The sequence below is a fragment of the Ranitomeya variabilis genome, chromosome 2, assembly GCF_051348905.1.
Source record: "Ranitomeya variabilis isolate aRanVar5 chromosome 2, aRanVar5.hap1, whole genome shotgun sequence".
NCBI classification, from domain to species: domain Eukaryota; kingdom Metazoa; phylum Chordata; class Amphibia; order Anura; family Dendrobatidae; genus Ranitomeya; species Ranitomeya variabilis.
In genome coordinates, this window is record NC_135233.1 from 20,448,269 (window position 1) to 20,469,843 (window position 21,575).

The 21,575-nt window shown below is 51.1% G+C and overlaps 1 protein-coding gene across 1 annotated transcript in view; it reads right to left on the reverse strand.

Moving 5' to 3' along the window:
• The window catches only part of LOC143803642 (uncharacterized), a 239,484-nt gene that overhangs the window by 146,280 nt on the left and 71,629 nt on the right, over nucleotides 1-21,575 (reverse strand). The window contains 5 exon segments of the mRNA XM_077281424.1: nucleotides 1,223-1,333; nucleotides 3,734-3,831; nucleotides 3,947-4,070; nucleotides 4,154-4,321; nucleotides 4,419-4,556. Of these exon segments, the coding sequence (XP_077137539.1) occupies nucleotides 1,223-1,333; nucleotides 3,734-3,831; nucleotides 3,947-4,070; nucleotides 4,154-4,321; nucleotides 4,419-4,526 (609 nt within the window). The 5' untranslated portion in view covers nucleotides 4,527-4,556.

The following is a 21,575-nucleotide window of genomic DNA, read 5'->3' on the forward strand; positions in this document are numbered from 1 at the left end:
TTTTAATATATATTCTTTCATGTTGATTCCAAGGGGGAAGAAGATAAAAAGAAAAAAGAGAACAGGAGAAACATGGATTTGATTGCAAAAAATATCTGTCTAGGTTTTGTGGATTCGATTGTTCATTCTGTAGTACTTTAAAACGCGTCGACTGAATGAAGAAGAACCGCAAATACTTTCTGTCTGGACTTGGATCTATCAGATGTGACACCAGCTGCGCAGATTATCGGCTAATTCTCCTTCTCTGTAGTTGTGAACTGTGAGATGAGGCTTTAGCTTCGAGATTCCCCGGATTTCAATCAGATTGAATATTTCTATGTAAGATAAGAGGAGCTGATCTGCAGTTCTCCGCAGCGGCCGCTACATACTGAGCACAGCTGTGATGTCCTGACTCCACTCAATCCTTACATCCAGCCACCGCCAGAGCTAAAAATCTGATATCAATATTATATGCCTGGACAACCCCTTTACTCTGTAGAGGAATTGTAGTAATCTCATCTCATCTACCTGATGATCCCGGGGGACATTTTCCTGGGGGACATTTTCCTCCTTCTCTGGCCGATCCTGGGAATATAGAGGACTGGGACTTCTCTCCGGGGGATTTCTCGAACTGGATCCATCTATAGGAAATAACCGCAGTGACTGAATACATTGTCTATATGTGATGAGCAGATGATGGGGAATCTAGACGACTCTCACACCTGTTCTCTACAACCCAGAAAGGTCTCCTCTTACCCGGAGATGTAATGGGCCGGTGATCCTCCATCATGGCGTCCTTGTACAGATCCTTGTGTTCTTCTATATACTCCCACTCCTCCATGGAGAAATAGACGGTGACGTCCTGACACCTTATAGGAACCTGACACACACAATGACCCGCCATTAGCAGACCCCTCCCCCGGCGTTATTGTATAATGTCCCAGCATTCCCGGCAGCGCTCACCTCTCCGCTCAGCAGCTCAGTGATCCTATTGGTCAGTTCTAGGATCTTCTGCTCATGTATCAGTGAATGAGGTGGAGGCTCGGTGATGTCACTCGGGGTCCTGCTCCGCCCTCCTGACTCACGGGGGGTCACACACTCCTCAGACGAGGTCTTCACTACTGTGTGATCCTGTGTATGGGGAGACACCGATCACTACACAGAGGCCGAGAATCCTTCACCTTTCCCATCATTTCCCTGCTTTATTCCTAGAGATCAGAGTGATGTGATGTGAAGATCTCACCTCTCCAGTGATCCAGTAGATTATCTCCAGGGTGAGGTCTAATATCCGAGCCGCCATGTGGTCTGTGTCCTGCTTCATCCTAGGGGGGTCACTGATGGAACGGACCATTGTCTAATAAAGAAAAAGAAAGCCCAGTACACAAGGAACCTGAGGAACAGGAGATAAATCACATTCAAAAGCACAGCGGATAGAAAAGATGCAACAAAAATGTTAAATAAATCAGCAGACACGTTCCCGTCCTCACTCCTGTCTTCGATTATCTGTAGCCCCCTAACCTCACCAAGTCCTGTATATCATCCACACAGCGATGCCCATTAGTGTCCCCACACAGTACGGTATCGCTCTCATGGCCCCCGCAGTCCTCGCCATATTGTATCTGCCACACACAGTACTTTACAAGCCCCTGGATGCACTGACAACCTCAACAGGCCCCAAACTGACTTTGGCCCTCCTGAATGCCTTTTGACTGCTTAACAGTGGCACTTAAGAGGTTAAAATGTTTATTTTGATCAGACGGAATCAACGTTCAATCAAGTATTTTACACATTGACAGAAATGTTCCTGTTATTTCTCTGCTTAACATAATCTCAGTCTATCTGTGCTCGGTAACACCAGTCCTTACATTATTCATCACAGTCACCGCTTTTACAGTAAAGAAGCCTTACGTCACAGCTGGAGGTTGAACCTTCTTTTCCCCAGTAAATTCACAATTATCTCCTTCCTGGGGGCCGTACTGTGAAAAGCTGCTTACAGGGAGTCTTACACTTAAATATTTGTACAATTTTATCACGTCCTCCCCTTGGATCTCTTAGAGATTTCTTCTCACTATTTTTCCTCGTATCTCAGGCTCTCCAAGCCTCGTATCACTTTAATATTCACTTCAGACAGAGGGCTCTAAACCTACCACCACCTATTGAACGTAGTCGGACCCTTTAACGAGCCTCGCCACATGACTTGGGATAAGAAGCCAAACCAGGAACTCACTTGAAGACACAGGTTTCGGAGTTTTACCCCTCCTCTGTGCAAAGCTGAAGGTTTGATTTCGCTGAGTGGCAGAACTCTGACTGGGTGTCTAAGGCTAGTTTCACACTAGCGTCGGGAACAACCCGTCGCTGCGCGTCGGGCCGACGTTCCCGACGCTAGTGTGGTCTCCGCCGCACAACGGGGGCAGCGGATGCATATTTCCCACGCATCCGCTGCCCCATTGTGATGTGCGGGGAAGTGCGGGGAGGTGGGGGCGGAGTTCCGACTGCGCATGCGCGGTCGGAAAAAGCGGACCGTCGGGAGCAAAAAACGTTACATGTAGCGTTTTTTTCTCCCGACGGTCCGCTACCATACGCCCAAGCGTCGCAAAACGGATTCACCGTTTGGAAATGCGTCGCAAATGCGTCGCAAATGCGTCGCTAATGTTACTCTATGACGAAACAACGTATCCAGCAAAAACTTTTGCTGGATGCGGCGTTTCGCAAAAACGACGCATTTGCGACGTATTGCAGTTAACGCTAGTGTGAAAGTAGCCTAAGGGTATGTGTCCATGTTCAGGATTGCATCAGGATTTGGTCAGGATTTTTCATCAGTATTTGTAAGCCAAAACCAGGAGTGGATGATAAATGCAGAAGTGGAGCATATGTTTCTGTTATACTTTTCCTCTAATTGTTCCACTCCTGGTTTTGGCTACAAATACTGATGAAAAATCCTGACCAAATCCTGATGCAATCCTGAACGTGGACACATACCCTAAGGGAGAACGTTTCACCTTGTGGAGAGTGCCAAGCCGGTGTAAGGAGACTCATAGGCCATGCATATAAGTTCACAGAGGATCATTGCATGGCCTATAAGTCTTGTTATGCCGGCTTGGCCCTCTACACAAGGAGAAATCTTCCTCCTTAGATTTTCTTTCTACCCAAAACTGATTTTCATATTTTGTAGAGGATTAAGATTAAAACTCACATTTCATGTAGGATCGGCGTCTTCTACACCAGAAATAATCGACTCGCACTAAAATTTATTAAAAGATGTACTTTGAAAAAACCAGAAAAGGAAATGTCTGACAGATAAGAGCAGCCCTGGACGTGTGCCATTCTGTTTTAAATCTGGTGACCACAACCAAGTTTTTAGGTTTTGGTGAGAGCAGAATAAAAAAAAATTAGGGGCAACTTTTTCACTATAAAATTTGGTGAAAATCAATGACAGTTCATGTAACTAAGCTGTGACCGTAAGACTCTCACCATCAGCCTCAGTGTTCTGCCCTAGAAGCAGCTGCCTGGCATTGTGCTCTCATCTGTCATCTACATCTCACTGCAGAACTTTCCATTTATCCACGTTACATCTCAATCTCCAGACAGCAGGAAGCGTCACACAATCTTATATAAAGAGGAAACCATTTATACCGACCACAGGCGGCAATAACAGGACCTGCTGGAGCCTCCAGTACTCGGCGCGGCGGCTGGAGGAAGTTACTAGAAGCCTCATTACATCAATCTATAGAGAATGTACAGAAATCTCATCTACCTGATGATCCCGGGGGACATCTTCCTCCTTCTCTGGCCGATCCTGGGAATATAGAGGACTGGGACTTCTCTCCGGGGGATTTCTCGGACTGGATCCATCTATAGGAAATAACCGCAGTGACTGAATACATTGTCTATATGTGATGAGCAGATGATGGGGAATCTAGACGACTCTCAGACCTGTTCTCTACAACCCAGGAAGGTCTCCTCTTACCCGGAGATGTGATGGTCCGGTGATCCTCCATCATGGCGTCCTTGTACAGATCCTTGTGTCCTTCTATATACTCCCACTCCTCCATGGAGAAATAGACGGTGACGTCCTGACACCTTATAGGAACCTGTCACACACAATGACCCGCCATTAGCACACCCCTCCCCCGGCATTATTGTATAATGTCCCAGCATTCCCGGCAGCACTCACCTCTCCGCTCAGCAGCTCAGTGATCCTATTGGTCAGTTCTAGGATCTTCTGCTCATGTATCAGTGAATGAGGTGGAGGCTCGGTGATGTCACTCGGGGTCCTGCTCCGCCCTCCTGACACACGGGGGGTCACACACTCCCCAGACGACATCTTCACTACTGTGTGATCCTGTGTATGGGGAGACGCCGATCACTACACAGAGGCCAAGAATCCTTCACCTTTCCCTGCTTTATTCCTAGAGATCAGAGTGATGTGAAGATCTCACCTCTCCAGTGATCCAGTAGATTATCTCCAGGGTGAGGTCTAATATCCGAGCCGCCATGTGGTCTGTGTCCTGCTCCATCCTCGGGGGGTCACTGATGGAGAGGACCATGGTCTAATAAGGGTCCTGTTAATAAAGAACCTGAGGAAAAAAGGAGAAATTGGTGAAAAATCTCACCTGAAATAATCTTTTACTTCACAGATCGTTACGAAACTGTGTGACCATTATGCAGAACTTTATAATAGCGCCCCCTACATAAAATCAGATCCCAGAGCAGACACAGTCAGACTTCTACCTCTCCTCATTCAGGGCTTCTGTAGTTTTTGAGGTCCTAAACATAATTCCTGGCCCAACAAGTGTCAGGGCTTTAGGTCGAGTCATATGACAAAGTTCTGAATCCGTGAATAACCCGGTAAATATGATACCGTAAGCTGCACACAGACATACAGTATATACAGGAAATGCAGCCGCCTGTGACATCAGTAAACCGCAGGCAAACACTGAATATATGACATCTGCTCTGCACTACGGTTATAGTTAGAATATGTTTATAGAAATCAAGGTACTTAGCGCACAAATGAGATAACTCATGAGAGCCCACCAGCCATGACAAGGCGGACGTTTCTGTGATGGGACCCTACAGTGAGTCTAATATTTACCTACCATGCCTCTCCCAAGCTAAAAGCCAAGCAGATCCTTTACCGATAAGCTGAAGAGCAGAACAATAAAAGAGCATCTGCAGGAGCAGTGACGCTCGGTGGAGGGGCTGTAAGTTTGTGGCTGCACTTCAGCCAATGGAGATGAGGATTTGGTCAGGATTAATGTCGTCCTCATTGCTGTAAAATCCTGGCAGATCCTTCTCCATCAGGAGATACATCAGGGAGGAGATAGATCGGCTCCAGGTTTATTCTGCAGCCGGACAACGACCCCCAACATCCAGCCAATGTCATTAAGGACGAGGAGTCCTGGGGGCGATGATCCGGCCTCACAGATCCCTGATCTCCCATCATCCCATTTGTCTGGGATCAGAAGAGACAGAAGGACCCGCACAAGCCTCATACACAGGAGATCTGGGGTCCGGTCTCCAAGATGTTTGGCACCAACTCCTGCTGAGATCCTCCATAACCTGTGTACAAGTGACGAGAAGAAGTGATGGAGGCGACGGTCAGTCAACAGATACTGATGATGGAGGCGATGGGTGGTCAAGAGATACTAATGATGGAGGCGACGGTCAGTCACCAGATACTGATGATGGAGGCAACGGGCAGTCACCAGATACTGATGATGGAGGCGACGGTCAGTCACCAGATACTGATGATGGAGGCGACGGTCAGTCACCAGATACTGATGATGGAGGTGACAGGTGGTGACGAGATACTGGTGATAGAGGCGACGGGTGGTCACTAGATACTGATGATGGAGGCGACGGGTGGTCACTAGATACTGATGATGGAGGCGACGGGTGGTCACTAGATACTGATGATGGAGGCGACGGGTGGTCACTAGATACTGATGATGGAGGCGACGGTCAGTCACCAGATACTGATGATGGAGGGGACGGGCAGTTATCAGATACTGATGATGGAGGGGACAGGCGGTCACCAGATACTGATGATGGAGGCGATGGGCAGTTACTAGATACTGATGATGGAGGCGATGGTCAGTCACCAGATACTGATGATGGAGGCGACGGTACGTCACCAGATACTGATGATGGAGGGGACGGGCAGTTCCCAGATACTGATGATGGAGGGGACAGGCGGTCACCAGATACTGATGATGGAGGCGATGGGCAGTTATCAGATACTAATGATGGAGGCGACGGGCGGTCACCAAATACTGATGATGGAGGCAACGGGCGGTGATAAGATACTGATGATGGAGGTGATGGGCAGTCACCAGATACTGATGATGGAGGTGATGGGCAGTCACCAGATACTGATGATGGAGGCGACGGGCAGTCACCAGATACTGATGGAGGCGACGGGCAGTTACCAGATACTGATGATGGAGGTAACGGGCGGTCACCAGATACTGATGATGGAGGTAACGGGCGGTCACCAGATACAGATGATGGAGGTGACGGGCAGTTACCAGATACTGATGATGGAGGCGACGGGCAGTCACCAGATTATATAGATATGTTTGTGCACATTATACTGGGATGTTATATATAACACCACACTTCATGGCTCTTGCAGACTTTCACCATTGTCCCAATCTCCAGCCCTTCGGTCACATTACAGCTAAATATTTCACAAATTCATTGACCATTGCTGCCATTTTCCACACCCCTGTTCCATGTTTTCCTGCACAGTTGTCTCTTGGTCTTGTTTCCATGAAGACAATTGCTGATCAGACTTTTCCGGACAGTAAATGGTGGGAGCTGGTTCCACGGGTTACTGTCGGTTCTGAGCTGATGGCACTGCTGGACATTTTCTCATTCCGAAGGTTAGTAACTAGTGAGGAGTGAAGGTGCTGGGATAAGGTGTTATCTGGGCATGCTCATGTGCTCACCGAGTGTCTTCGGCCGGCTAGAGGAACATGTCCGAGTCCCCGCGGCTGCACGTCTGGAGCATATTATTGGAGCCCCGAGCATGCTCAGATAACACCTCATCCCAGCGCGCTCACTCATCGCTTTTAGCAACGTTTCATTCATCTGCTGCGCACAGTTTTTTTCCCTGAAGTGTGGGATTGCACTTTTCTTTGCAATTTCACGGCAACTGCAATTTTTTTCTCATTTTCTCTTACACAACATGGTAAAACCAAAGGTGTCGTTCAAAAGTACAGCTCATCCCGCAAAAAATAAGCCCTCGCATGGCCATAGTGACGGAAAAATAAAGTTATGGCTCTGGGAAGGAGGGGAGCGGAAAACGAAAAAAGCTCCGGTCATGAAGGGGTTAATGACCTCAGTGACCGCGGCCGAGGCTCAGACTCCAGAATGGAGAAATCTAGAGGTTTCCACAATGTTGTTTCCAGGTCCGGAGTCTCCGTCCGGTCACCTCACAATGTCGCGGCTTCTTCATGTGGTGACGTCGGTGCTGCGGAGCCGCCGCTGTATGTGACCGACACAACCACGGGGAGAAGCCGAGAGGAAGAGAGAGCAGAACATGGAGGACAAGTGTCCCGTACCCGAGCGCTGTGCGGACGTCACCTCCCGGCGGGGACAGGACCTGCGGGGACAAACACGGGGGACGGGGGAGAGAGAGCATAGGACCTGCGGTGACGTCACAGGATCACATGACAGGAAGTGCCGCATATAACTCCTCCCCTCCTCTGACTGATCACATGACAGGAAGTGCCGCAGTATAACTCCTCCCCTCCTCTGACTGATCACATGACCATGACGTCACTGAAGGTCCTGCAGTCACTGGGATACTATAGGACCCCACACACAGGGTTGAGCCTACAATGTATGTGCTCCATCAAGGTATAAATTATTAAAGCCAGCAGAATATATGGGCTCCTGCCAGGTCCTGACTGCAGCCCATACAGTGCAGCCGGCGCAGAGAACACGCCCATAACACGTGACGTCAATGACGTCACACCTGGAAGGCGCCCATACAGTTCAACATTTACCATCAGCAAAGGTTCTGTGCTGTCTATCATCTACACTGAGCCTCCTCCAACAGACGGCTGAGTGCGGAAAGGAGTCAGGAACCCCATGGGGTCTCCCCCCCTCACACAGACCGCTCCCCATGGTCTCCCCTCTCTCACACAGACCGCTCCCCATGGTCTCCCCTCTCTCACACAGACCGCTCCCCATGGTCTCCCCCCCTCACACAGACCGCTCCCCATGGTCTCCCCTCTCTCACACAGACCGCTCCCCATGGTCTCCCCTCTCTCACACAGACCGCTCCCCATGGTCTCCCCTCTCTCACACAGACCACTCCCCATGGTCTCCCCCCCCCTCACACAGACCGCTCCCCATGGTCTCCCCTCTCTCACACAGACCGCTCCCCATGGTCTCCCCTCTATCACACAGACCGCTCCCCATGGTCTCCCCCCCCCTCACACAGACCGCTCCCCATGGTCTCCCCTCTCTCACACAGACCGCTCCCCATGGTCTCCCCTCTATCACACAGACCGCTCCCCATGGTCTCCCCCCCCCTCACACAGACCGCTCCCCATGGGGTCTCCCCCCCCTCACACAGACCGCTCCCCATGGTCTCCCCTCTATCACACAGACCGCTCCCCATAGTCTCCCCTCTATCACACAGACCGCCCCCCATGGTCTCCCCTCTATCACACAGACCGCTCCCCATAGTCTCCCTTCTCACACAGTCCGCTCCCCATGGTCTCCCCTCTCTCACACAGACCGCTCCCCATAGTCTCCCCTCTATCACACAGACCGCTCCCCATGGTCTCCCCTCTCTCACACAGACCGCTCTCCATGGTCTCCCCCCTCACACAGACCACTCTCCATGGTCTCCCCTCTCTCACACAGACCGCTCCCCATGGTCTCCCCCCTCTCACACAGACCGCTCCCCATGGTCTCCCCTCTATCACACAGACCGCTCCCCATGGTCCCCCCTCTCTCACACAGACCGCTCCCCATGGTCCCCCCCTCTCTCACAGACCGCTCCCCATAGTCTCCCCTCTATCACACACACCGCTCCCCATAGTCTCCCCTCTATCACACAAACCACTCCCCATGGTCTCCCCTCTATCACACAGACCGCCCCCCATGGTCTCCCCTCTATCACACAGACCGCTCCCCATAGTCTCCCCTCTATCACACAGACCGCCCCCCATGGTCTCCCCTCTATCACACAGACCGCTCCCCATAGTCTCCCCTCTATAACAGACCACTCCCCATGGTCTCCCCTCTATCACACAGACCGCTCCCCATGGTCTCCCTTCTCACACAGTCCGCTCCCCATGGTCTCCCCTCTCTCACACAGACCGCTCCCCATAGTCTCCCCTCTATCACACAGACCGCTCCCCATGGTCTCCCCTCTCTCACACAGACCGCTCTCCATGGTCTCCCCCCTCACACAGACCGCTCTCCATGGTCTCCCCTCTCTCACACAGACCGCTCCCCATGGTCTCCCCCCTCTCACACAGACCGCTCCCCATGGTCTCCCCTCTATCACACAGACCGCTCCCCATGGTCCCCCCTCTCTCACACAGACCGCTCCCCATGGTCCCCCCCTCTCTCACAGACCGCTCCCCATAGTCTCCCCTCTATCACACACACCGCTCCCCATAGTCTCCCCTCTATCACACAGACCACTCCCCATGGTCTCCCCTCTATCACACAGACCGCTCCCCATGGTCTCCCCTCTCACACAGTCCGCTCCCCATGGTCTCCCCTCTCACACAGACCGCTCTCCATGGTCTCCCCCCTCACACAGACCGCACTCCATGGTCTCCCCTCTCTCACACAGACCGCTCCCCATGGTCTCCCCCCTCTCACACAGACCGCTCCCCATGGTCTCCCCTCTATCACACAGACCGCTCCCCATGGTCCCCCCTCTCTCACACAGACCGCTCCCCATGGTCCCCCCTCTCTCACAGACCGCTCCCCATAGTCTCCCCTCTATCACACACACCGCTCCCCATAGTCTCCCCTCTATCACACAGACCACTCCCCATGGTCTCCCCTCACACAGACCGCTCCCCATGGTCTCCCCTCTATCACACAGACCGCTCCCCATGGTCTCCCCCTCTCTCACAGGCCGCTCCCCATAGTCTCCCCTCTATAACACAGACCGCTCCCCATAGTCTCCCCTCTATCACACACACCGCTCCCCATAGTCTCCCCTCTATCACACAGACCGCTTCCCATGGTCTCCCCTCTCACACACACCGCACCCCATGGTCTCCCCTCTCTCACACAGATCACTCCCCATGGTCCCCCCTCTCTCACACACACTGCTCCCCATGGTCTCCCCTCTCACACACAGACCGCTCCCTATTATCTCCCCTCTCTCATACACACTGCTCCCCATGGTCTCCCCTCTCTCACACAGACCGCTCCCCATAGTCTCCCCTCTATCACACAGACCACTCCCCATGGTCTCCCCTCTCACACAGACCGCTCCCCATGGTCCCCCCCTCTCTCACAGACCGCTCCCCATAGTCTCCCCTCTATAACAGACCGCTCCCCATAGTCTCCCCTCTATCACACACACCGCTCCCCATAGTCTCCCCTCTATCACACAGACCACTCCCCATGGTCTCCCCTCTATCACACAGACCGCTCCCCATGGTCTCCCTTCTCACACAGTCCACTCCCCATGGTCTCCCCTCTCTCACACAGACCGCTCTCCATGGTCTCCCCCCTCACACAGACCGCTCTCCATGGTCTCCCCTCTCTCACACAGACCGCTCCCCATGGTCTCCCCCCTCTCACACAGACCGCTCCCCATGGTCTCCCCTCTATCACACAGACCGCTCCCCATGGTCCCCCCTCTCTCACACAGACCGCTCCCCATGGTCCCCCCCTCTCTCACAGACCGCTCCCCATAGTCTCCCCTCTATCACACACACCGCTCCCCATAGTCTCCCCTCTATCACACAGACCACTCCCCATGGTCTCCCCTCTATCACACAGACCGCTGCCCATGGTCTCCCCTCTCACACAGTCCGCTCCCCATGGTCTCCCCTCTCTCACACAGACCGCTCTCCATGGTCTCCCCTCTCTCACACAGACCGCTCCCCATGGTCTCCCCTCTCTCACACAGACCGCTCCCCATGGTCTCCCCCCTCTCACACAGACCGCTCCCCATGGTCTCCCCTCTATCACACAGACCGCTCCCCATGGTCCCCCCCCTCTCTCACAGACCGCTCCCCGTAGTCTCCCCTCTATCACACACACCGCTCCCCATAGTCTCCCCTCTATCACACAGACCGCTTCCCATGGTCTCCCCTCTCACACACACCGCACCCCATGGTCTCCCCTCTCTCACACAGATCACTCCCCATGGTCCCCCCTCTATCACACAGACCGCTCCCCATGGACTCCCCCCCCCTCTCACAGACCGCACCCATGGTCTCCCCTCTCACACAGACCGCTCCCCATGGTCTCCCCTCTATCACACAGACCGCTCCCTATTATCTCCCCTCTCTCACACACACTGCTCCCCATGGTCTCCCCTCTCTCACACAGACCGCTCCCCATGGTCTCCCCTCTCTCACACAGACCGCTCCCCATGGTCTCCCGTCTCTCACACAGACCGCTCTCCATGGTCTCCCCTCACACAGACCGCTCCCCATTATCTCCCCTCTCTCACACCGACCGCTCCCCATGGTCTCCCCTCTATCACACACACTGCTGCCCATGGTCTCCCCTCTCTCACACCGACCGCTCCCCATGGTCTCCCCTCTATCACACAGACCGCTCCCCATTATCTCCCCTCTATCACACACACTGCTCCCCATGGTCTCCCCTCTCTCAAACAGACCGCTCCCCATGGTCTCCCCTCTCTCAAACAGACCGCTCCCCATGGTCTCCCCTCTCTCACACAGACCACTCCCCATGGTCTCCCTTCTCTCACACAGACCGCTCCCCATTATCTCCCCTCTCCACACCGACCGCTCCCCATGGTCTCCCCTCTATCACACAGACCGCTCCCCATGGTCCCCCCCTCTCTCACAGACCGCTCCCCATAGTCTCCCCTCTATCACACACACCGCTCCCCATAGTCTCCCCTCTATCACACAGACCACTCCCCATGGTCTCCCCTCTATCACACAGACCGCTCCCCATGGTCTCCCCTCTCACACAGTCCGCTCCCCATGGTCTCCCCTCTCTCACACAGACCGCTCTCCATGGTCTCCCCCCTCACACAGACCGCTCTCCATGGTCTCCCCTCTCTCACACAGACTGCTCCCCATGGTTTCCCCCCTCTCACACAGACCGCTCCCCATGGTCTCCCCTCTATCACACAGACCGCTCCCCATGGTCCCCCCTCTCTCACACAGACCGCTCCCCATGGTCCCCCCCTCTCTCACAGACCGCTCCCCATAGTCTCCCCTCTATCACACACACCGCTCCCCATAGTCTCCCCTCTATCACACACACCGCTCCCCATAGTCTCCCCTCTATCACACAGACCACTCCCCATGGTCTCCCCTCACACAGACCGCTCACCATGGTCTCCCCTCTATCACACAGACCGCTCCCCATGGTCTCCCCCTCTCTCACAGGCCGCTCCCCATAGTCTCCCCTCTATAACACAGACCGCTTCCCATAGTCTCCCCTCTCACACACACCGCACCCCATGGTCTCCCCTCTCTCACACAGATCACTCCCCATGGTCCCCCCTCTATCACACAGACCGCTCCCCATGGACTCCCCCCCCTCTCACAGACCGCTCCCCATGGTCTCCCCTCTCACACAGACCGCTCCCCATGGTCTCCCCTCTCTCACACAGACTGCTCTCCATTATCTCCCCTCTCTCACACCGACCGCTCCCCATGGTCTCCCCTCTCACACACAGACCGCTCCCTATTATCTCCCCTCTCTCACACACACTGCTCCCCATGGTCTCCCCTCTGTCACACAGACCGCTCCCCATGGTCTCCCCTCTCTCACACAGACCGCTCCCCATGGTCTCCCGTCTCTCACACAGACCGCTCTCCATGGTCTCCCCTCACACAGACCGCTCCCCATTATCTCCCCTCTCTCACATCGACCGCTCCCCATGGTCTCCCCTCTATCACACACACTGCTGCCCATGGTCTCCCCTCTCTCACACCGACCGCTCCCCATGGTCTCCCCTCTATCACACAGACCGCTCCCCATTATCTCCCCCCTCTCACACACACTGCTCCCCATGGTCTCCCCTCTCTCACACAGACCACTCCCCATGGTCTCCCCTCTCACACAGACCGCTCCCCATTATTTCCCCTCTCCACACCGACCGCTCCCCATGGTCTCCCCTCTACCACACACACACTACTCCCCATGGTCTCCCCTCTCTCACACAGACCGCTCCCCATGGTCTCCCCTCTCACACAGACCGCTCCCCATGGTCTCCCCTCTCTCACACAGACCGCTCCCCATGGTCTCCCCTCTCTCACACAGACCGCTCCCCATGGTCTCCCCTCTATCACACAGACCGCTCCCCATGGTCTCAGCCCTCTCTCTCACACAGACCGCTCCCCATGGTCTTCCCTCTCTCACACAGACCGCTCCCCATGGTCTATCACACAGACCGCTCCCCATGGTCCCCCCTCTCACACAGACCGCTCCCCATTATCTCCCCTCTCCACACCGACCGCTCCCCATGGTCTCCCGTTTCACACACACTACTCCCCATGGTCTCCCCTCTCTCACACAGACCGCTCCCCATGGTCTCCCCTCTCTCACACAGACCACTCCCCATGGTCTCCCCTCTATCACACACACTACTCCCCATGATTTATTGGAAAAATTACATAAGTCAATCACAAAGACAATAGGTGAATGAGTGAGCAGTAACAGCTAAAATAATCAGCATATTAGATGGTATAATATATGCTGACAGACAGCACAAATATCCCTACTGCAATGCCTGCAATTCATACTGCAGCGACATCATCAGGATAACAAACACAGCGTCAAATAAGGCCTTATTGGGAATAAAATAGCTTCACAATACTTCAATTAAAGGACCGAGGTCATGGTTTGTTAAGGCATAAGATTAATACAAGGTATTAGAGGGTTCAAATGCTGCCAAAATTGGCTAAATACTGATACCTTGAGACAGGATAAGAAGGGAGCCTTGACGCACGTTTCACCGCCTTGGCTTCGTCAGGAGGCATCGAGGCTTCCTTCTTATCCTGCTGGCACGCTTGCACTCTTCTGCTACGATGTTTCAAGGTATCAGGATATTGCCCAGCCACGTAGTATATTGCCCAGCCACTGTAATAATTATAGGGGATAACTCAGGAGACTCTTTGAGTGGAACAAGACAACTACAGGACACAGTTTTATAAGTGGTAAAGTCTATATTATCACACGGTGATTCAAACAGGTGCAGAGAGAAACTCAAGTCCACAACACTTGGTGCAACTAATAAACGCAGCTTAGCAGTCTATAGGAAACTTCAGAGAAAAATGCAATCAAGCAGAAAGTCTGAAGTACAGTTATTCTTGTGGATACTTGACACGAATAAATCCTTGTCTTAGTCCAGACACAGATAGATATGCTTATAGGCAGTTCAAATCATAGCTCAACCAGGGAGGCCTGGTTAATAGTCTCAGGTTATTGCAAAGCAGCAGCAGCAGCTTACATGTCCAGCAAATGCAGATGGAAGTAAACACGAGCAGCAGATGAAGGATTACTGGAACTGGTTTATGCAGCCGGAACTCAGAGCAGAGTAACAGGATCACCACACAGGTTCACAGGAGCAGGTGTATAGCCAGGGAGTAATCAGAGGTCAGGAGCTGGATGCAGGGCAGAATACTCTAGCACAGACTGAAGGCTGGGGTGGAGTTTTATAGCAGGAAGACAGTGCACATGAGACCAAAGACGCCATCTTGGAAGAGGGCAGTAATGCACAAAAGGTAAAAAATGTTCAGAATCCTGACATTACTCCCTCCTTAGAAGCGGCCTCAGGACGATCCTGGACCTGGTTTCTCAGGGAATCTCTGATGAAAACGAGAAATCTTCTGTTGGGCATTGATGTTTTCCACAGTTTCCCAAGAGTCTTCCTCAGGGGGATATCCCTGCCATCTTATCAGATATTGGAGCCGATTCCTGCGAATCCTGGAATCAATAATTTCCTCCACCACAAATTGTTCTTGCCCATCAATCACCACAGGCTGCGGAGGTGGCACAACACGTCCCTGGAAGGTATTAGGAGATACAGGCTTTAATAAAGATACATGAAAAACTGGGTGTACCTTCATTGTCCTAGGCAGCTTCAGCCAGCAGGCCACAGAGCTCACAATACCGTTGATCTTGAAAGGGCCAATGAATTTCTGTCCAAGTTTTTGTGAAGGAACGTTTAACTTCAGATTCTTAGTTGCTAACCACACGGAATCTCCTACCTTGAACATGGGTGCAGGTTTACAGAATCTATCAGCCGATCTCTTATAACGTTCTTGAGCTGTGGTCAGGGATTCCTTCAGAACCTCCAGATTTTGTCTCATCTCAGTCAGCCTTTCCTCAACTGCTGGAACCGGAGGATTAATTGGAGACCTAGGTAAGATACACGGATGATAACCCAGATTGGCAGAGAAAGGTGTAAATTTAGTGGAGGCGCTCTGAGAATTATTATATGACAATTCGGCTAACGGCAACAACTCCAACCAATCATCCTGGAGATGGCTGACATAGCATCTTAGATATTGCTCCAGCGTCTGGTTGGTACGCTCAGTCTGACCATTTGTCTGGGGATGGTAAGCAGAAGAGAGACAGACATTAATATTGAGTGCAGAGCAAAACCCCTTCCAGAATCTTGAAGTGAACTGTACTCCACGGTCAGAGATGATCTCATCCGGAACCCCATGCAACCGAAAGACATTCTGTATAACCAAGTTCACTGTATCCTTAGCTGAGGGGAGGCCGGTGCACGGAACAAAATGAGCAGCTTTAATCAGGCGATCAACTACCACCATGATTGTATTCATGCCCCCTGATGTAGGCAGCTCCACAATAAAGTCCATTGATATAGACCCCCAACGGTGGGACGGAACCGGTAATGGTTGTAGAAGACCCGTAGGTGCCACATTATTATTTATTGTTATAGCGCCATTTATTCCATGGCGCTTTACATGTGAGGAGGGGTATACATAATAAAAACAATTACAATAATCTTGAACAATACAAGTCATAACTGTTACAGGAGGAGAGAGGACCCTGCCCGAAAAGGCTCACAATCTATAAGGGATGGGTGAGGATACAGTAGGCGAGGGTAGAGTTGGTCATGCAGCGGTTTGGTCGATTGGTGGTTACTGCAGGTTGTAGGCTTGTCGGAAGAGGTGGGTCTTCAGGTTCTTTTTGAAGGTTTCGATGGTAGGCGAGTCTGATGTGTTGTGGTAGAGGGTTCCAGAGTAGGGGGGATACGCGAGAGAAATCTTGTGTACGATTGTGGGAAGAGGAGATAAGAGGGGAGTAGAAAAGGAGATCGTGTGAGGAACGGAAGTTGCGTGTAGGAAAGTACCGGGAGACGAGGTCACAGATGTATGGAGGAGACAGGTTGTGGATGGCTTTGTATGTCATGGTTAGGGTTTTGTACTGGAGTCTCTGGGCAATGGGGAGCCAGTGAAGGGATTGACAGAGGGGAGAGGCCGGGGAATAGCGGGGGGACAGGTGGATTAGTCGGGCAGCAGAGTTTAGAATAGATTGGAGGGGTGCGAGAGTGTTCGAGGGGAGGCCACAGAGCAGGAGGTTGCAGTAGTCAAGGCGAGAGATGAGGGCATGGACTAGGGTTTTTGCAGATTCTTGGTTGAGGAATGTACGGATTCGTGAAATATTTTTGAGTTGAAGTCGGCAGGAAGTGGAAAGGGCTTGGATATGTGGTTTGAAGGAGAGATTAGCATCAAGGATTACCCCGAGGCAGCATACTTGTGGGACTGGGGAGAGTGGGTAGCCATTTACTGTAATGGATAGGTTTGTTGGGGGGGTCGCGTGAGATGGAAAGAGGGGGAATGAGGAGTCTTGTACCGAGCACATACCTCACAAGAGAGAACATAGTCCTTGGTATCCTTCAGGCAAGTTGGCCACAAGAAGAATCGGCTCAGGAACTCTTGTGTCTTCTGTACCCCCCTGTGACCAGCCAACTTGGAGTCATGTACCAACTTGAGGATCTGCAGACGGACGACCTCAGGGACGTAGATACGTCGATCTCTGAACCACATGCCACCCTTAAAGACAAGATTAATATCCACAGGTGGGTTGGCCAGAAATACATCACCATCATAGGCCTCCTTGCACTCCTTCCACAAGTCCTGATCATGGATAACTCCGATGAAATTGGCATCAGATAGAATGGTCTTGGACGGGGCTCCAGGTACGGAATCCACAGCATGGATTCGGGATAAAGCATCAGCCTTCCCATTACGAGAACCTGGACGGTACGAGATAACAAGTTAAATTGATTTAAAAATAAGTTCCAATGAGCCTGACGAGGAGAAAGACATCTAGCGGATCTAAGGAACTCTAAATTGCGATGGCCAGTTAGCACTATGATCTGTTGTGCAGCTCCTTGCAGATGATGCCTCCATTCTTTGAAAGCCGCAATAATAGCCAGCAATTCCTTGTCTCCCACATCGTAATTCTTCTCTGCTGAGGTTAGTCTATGGGAAAAGAAAGCACAAGGATGTAGCAGACCCTTCTCTCCATTTCTTTGGGAGAGAATAGCCCCCAAAGCATTATCAGAAGCGTCCACCTCCACAATGAAAGGTTGTGTTGGATCTGGGTGTATCAACAGCGGTGCTGAGGTGAAACAGATCTTAAGCCGATCAAAAGCTTCTTGAGCCTGTGATGACCACTTAAAGGGCTTTTCCTTCTTTGTCAAGGAAGTAATGGGACGGACAATATCAGAAAAATTTCGAATGAAGCGTCTGTAGAAATTTGCAAAATTAATAAAACGTTGGACCTCAACATTCTTGGGTACCGGCCAGTCAAGGATAGCCTGAATCTTACCAGATTCTATGTTCAGCCCCTGGGGAGAGACGATATAACCTAAGAACTGTATCTCAGAACGATGGAACTCGCATTTCTCCGTCTTAATATACAGATGGTTCTCTTTCAGACGTCTTAAAACAGTTTTGACATGTTCTTCATGTTCCTGTAGAGAGTCAGAAAAGATTAGTATATCGTCCAAATAGATCACTACAAACTGGTCCAACAAATCTCTGAAGATGTCATTAACAAGGTGTTGAAATGCTGCAGGGGCGTTACAAAGCCCGAAGGGCATCACAAGAGATTCAAAGTGTCCATACCGGCATCTTAATGCTGTCTTCCACTCATCCCCTGGACGAATACGCACCAAATTATAAGCCCCACGAAGATCCAGCTTAGAGAACACCTTAGCATGGCGGACTCTTTCCAGTAATTCGGGAATCAGAGGCAAAGGGTAACGGTTTCGTACGGTTACCTTACTGAGTTCTCGATATTCAACACAGGGTCTCAGGGTCCCATCCGTCTTCTTTACAAAAAAGATAGGTTCCCATGCTGGTGAGGAAGAAGGACGTATGAAGCCTTTGGCCAGATTTTCATCAATATATTCTTTTAAGGCTTGAAGCTCAGGTGCCGGCAAAGGGTATACGTTACCAAAAGGAATGGCTGCCCCGGGAAGCAGCTCAATGGGACAGTCATAATGCCTGTGTGGAGGAAGCTGATCTGCATTCTTCTTGTCACAGATGTCAGAGAACTCTTTATAAGCTGGAGGTAAAGAAAATACCTGTACATGTGGTTCCATAACCGTGGACTCAGGGACAGCTTCTGTTAACGCTGAGTTGCTCCTTGTTGATAAGATAATCTCCTTGGTCTCCCAGTTGATAATTGGGTTCTGAGAACGCAACCAAGAAATGCCTAAAATCAAAGGAAAATGAGAAGAAATTAGCAAGAAAGAAAGTTGCTCCTGATGATTAGGCTCCAACAAAATTTCAAGGGGTACGGTCTCCTGATCCACAGGCCCAGAGATTAAAGGTGACCCATCCACTGTTTCACTGTTTCCATGGTAATTGGAGAGGCTCTTTGCTGAATTTTAATACCATGTTCCTTGGCAAATGCGATATTCATGAAATTGCCACCTGCACCAGAATCAATCATAGCTGCACTGGAAATCCATTGTCCTCAGCACAGGATCTTAATAGGGAGAGAACAGTGAGAGTTCTTTTCCTTCAGCTCCTTGGGGGGTGAAGTCATAGAAAGTGAATGGAATACAGCATGTAAAGGCAGGCTACATGCAGAGATGTCAGATTCATCATCACAGTTGTCATACTCCCCTACTGCTGCTAGCACCTTGTTAGGCCGTCTAGGACACTTAGGACAATTGATCAAGAAGTGGTCAGACTGGCCGCAGTAGAAACATAGACTTTCACGAAGGCGATGCTCCCGGCGCTCATTGATCTTGCGCCTCTGAACTGAATCAATTTGCATGGGCACCTCCTCCACTTCCCGAGATGTTTTACCTGCAGGCTCTTTGGAAGGAAGGGAAAAGTTAGAAACACGGTTATATGCAGCAAATTTCTCCTGCCTACGCTCAGTAAGGCGAATGTCTATGCGCACACAAGGCTGTATAAATGTCTCTAGCTCTTGTGGTGACTCAGAGCAAGCTAGTTCATCTTTTATAATACTAGACAGACCCCCTTTTAAAAATAGGCAATTGTGCATAACTATCCCAATTGGTATCTACCGTCAATCTCCTAAATTTAGTGGCATACTCAATAACAGAACGTTTAGCCTGGCGTAAAGACAACAAAGCAGATTCAGCGGTTGCACGGCGATTAGGGTCATCAAACATTAATGCCATAGCGGCCAAGAAATCATCCAAGTCATTTAACCGTGGGTCACGAGACTCAATCATCGGATTCGCCCAGGCGAGCGCTCGTGAGGTCAGTAGCATTATTACACACAATACTTTGGATCTATCAGTAGGAAAACGGTCAGCATGCAAATCAAAATATAGCATACATTGATTCACAAAGCCACGAAATTTGTCGCGATCACCATTAAATCTGAATGGGGGCAACTTAGGTGGGCTAGCTGGTGGCGGTTGCCCAGAGGGTAAAGTCACTTGTGCAGCTATTTGCGTGCTTATGTCCTGAAAAGCCCGTCTGTCATGGTTCCCAATGGCAGGGGAACGTCAGAAAACATAAATAACGTACTAGCTCTTGGGTGATGGAATCTCAAGCTGACCGTGAGCTAAACCTACCACACAACTAATAGTGGCCGGGGGGCGTGCCTACGTTTTATCCCTAGACGTCTCGCGCCAGCCGGAGGACTAACTAACCCTAATAGAGGAAAAACAGACCTGGCTTACCTCTAGGGAAATTCCCCCAAAAAGGAGACAGAAGCCCCCCACATATATTGACGGTGAATTCAGAGGAAAAGACATACGCAGTATGAAGGTAGGTTCAGCAAAGCGAGGTCCACTTACTAGATAGTAGGAAGATACAAAAGGGAACTTCACGGTCAGCTGAAAACCCTTTTAAAATACCATCCTGAAATTACTTTAAGACTCATGTGTCAACTCATGACACCGGAGTGGTAATTTCAGCCCACAAGAGCTTCCAGCTACAGAAAATAACATAACTGTGAACTGGAACAAAAAATGCAAAACAAACTTAGGACTAAGAGTCCAACTTAGCTGATCAGTAGACTAGGAGCAGGAACATGCAACAGAAAGGCTCTGGTTACATTGATGGCCGGCACTAGAATGACTGAGCAGCAAGGCTAAATAGGATACTCCCATATCCTGATGGAAACAGGTGAACAGAGAAAGTAAAGCACACAAGTCCAGTACCACCAGTGACCACCGGGGGAGCCCAAAAACCAAATTCACAACAGTACCCCCCCCTCAAGGAGAGGGCACCGAACCCTCACAAGAACCACCAGGGCGATCAGGATGAGCCCTATGAAAGGCACGGACCAAATCAGAGGCATGAACATCAGAGGCTGTCACCCAAGAATTATCCTCCTGACCGTAGCCCTTCCACTTGACCAGATACTGAAGTTTCCGTCTGGAAATACGGGAGTCCAAGATCTTCTCCACAACGTACTCCAATTCACCCTCAACCAACACCGGAGCAGGAGGCTCAACGGAAGGCACAACCGGTACCTCATACCTGCGCAATAATGACCGATGGAAGACATTATGGATAGAAAAAGATGCTGGGAGGTCCAATCGAAAGGACACAGGGTTAAGAATCTCCAAAATCTTATACGGGCCGATGAACCGAGGCTTAAACTTAGGAGAAGAAACCCTCATAGGGACAAAACGAGAAGACAACCACACCAAGTCCCCAACACGAAGACGAGGACCAACACGACGACGGCGGTTAGCAAAACGCTGAGTCTTCTCCTGGGACAACTTCAAATTGTCCACCACCTGTCCCCAAATCCGATGCAACCTATCCACCACAGTATCCACTCCAGGACAATCCGAAGATTCCACCTGACCGGAAGAAAAACGAGGATGAAACCCCGAATTGCAAAAGAAAGGAGAAACCAAAGTGGCAGAACTAGCCCGATTATTGAGGGCAAACTCCGCCAAC